The following is a 1,151-nucleotide window of genomic DNA, read 5'->3' on the forward strand; positions in this document are numbered from 1 at the left end:
ACACACACACACACACACACACACACACACACACACACACACACACACACACACACACACACACACACATGCCCTTGTTTGTTTATAAAAGAGCGAACGGGGCTAAAACGTTGCTCGCGTGTGCAATTTCCAAGACAACGAAATAAGTTGAGCATGTTGAACCTCCCAGTGGGAAATGTCTTCCTTGATCTTTAGATGATTTAGATGATTTAGATGATTTAAAGAGCATGACCGTTACCGTACGCTCTAAATCCGGACCACCTGGGTCCAAACTAAGTAAAACCTTCCCTCCGCTTTCAGATCTCATTCTGGCCAAGTTCTAAATAAAATGAGTCTTTTGCTCCGAGGGCGTCTACAGTAACATCCGCGCTGCTGTTAGTGTTAGTATAGTATAGTATTTAGTAAAAGTTGATATATTCCAATCATCAACATCCATTCCTTTAATTTTAGTCTCAATAATTCCTAATATCTGCTTTTCTAACTCCAACATTAGTTTCCTTTAAATGAGCTTTATTGACCATAAAATAACTGTTAAACTAAAGTTACGTAGTGTTGAAAACATCAAACAAAGTGACAAACGTTGGAAAAAAAGCGTCCAAAGTTTTGAAAAAAGGGACAAAAACGTAAGAAAAAGAAAGAAAAAACATCAATAAAATGCGTTGATATGGACAGGAAGACGAAGATGCATGTATGTGCCACGTATCCATTAGTCCACTAATTAAATCCACTGATCATGAGGTGTGAGATATACACACCAGAAGGAAGGAGTTAAGTGTCATTAAAATACAGAGTGCAGTGGTGTCGAGGCCCCGCAGCTTACTGCAGGTCCCTTGTGAGACATTAAGACAAAAGTGGTCATAACTAGGGACACCTGAGGGGACATGTGTCACACTCTGAATCACATAAACAATTCAAAGCCAACAGCTTTGAGGACAAATCTTATAAATACCCCCCCAAAAAATCTGTGGTCAAGGCTTAAAACTTAAAAGTGTGAGCCCCCACAACATCCCGGCCTATCAGCACCTGGATCTGTGGAGTCCGTGGGTAGCGTTTAAAAAACTCACCAGAGCATCAGCAAGCTACTTAGTCCATCATCAAAGGACGCGGCGGGGAATGTGTGTGTGTGTGTGTGTGTGTGTGTGTGTGTGTGT

The 1,151-nt window shown here is 41.2% G+C and overlaps 1 protein-coding gene across 1 annotated transcript in view; it reads left to right on the plus strand.

The window, feature by feature from the left end:
- The first annotated feature begins 733 nt into the window (after positions 1-733).
- Positions 734-1,151, plus strand: part of LOC117961814 (exostosin-1a-like) — a 43,146-nt gene continuing 42,728 nt past the window's right edge. The window contains exon 1 of the mRNA XM_034900750.1: positions 734-738. Within this exon, the coding sequence (XP_034756641.1) occupies positions 734-738 (5 nt within the window). The remainder of the gene's footprint in view (positions 739-1,151) is intronic.

Source organism: Etheostoma cragini, chromosome 18, assembly GCF_013103735.1.
Source record: "Etheostoma cragini isolate CJK2018 chromosome 18, CSU_Ecrag_1.0, whole genome shotgun sequence".
Classification (NCBI taxonomy): Eukaryota; Metazoa; Chordata; class Actinopteri; order Perciformes; family Percidae; genus Etheostoma; species Etheostoma cragini.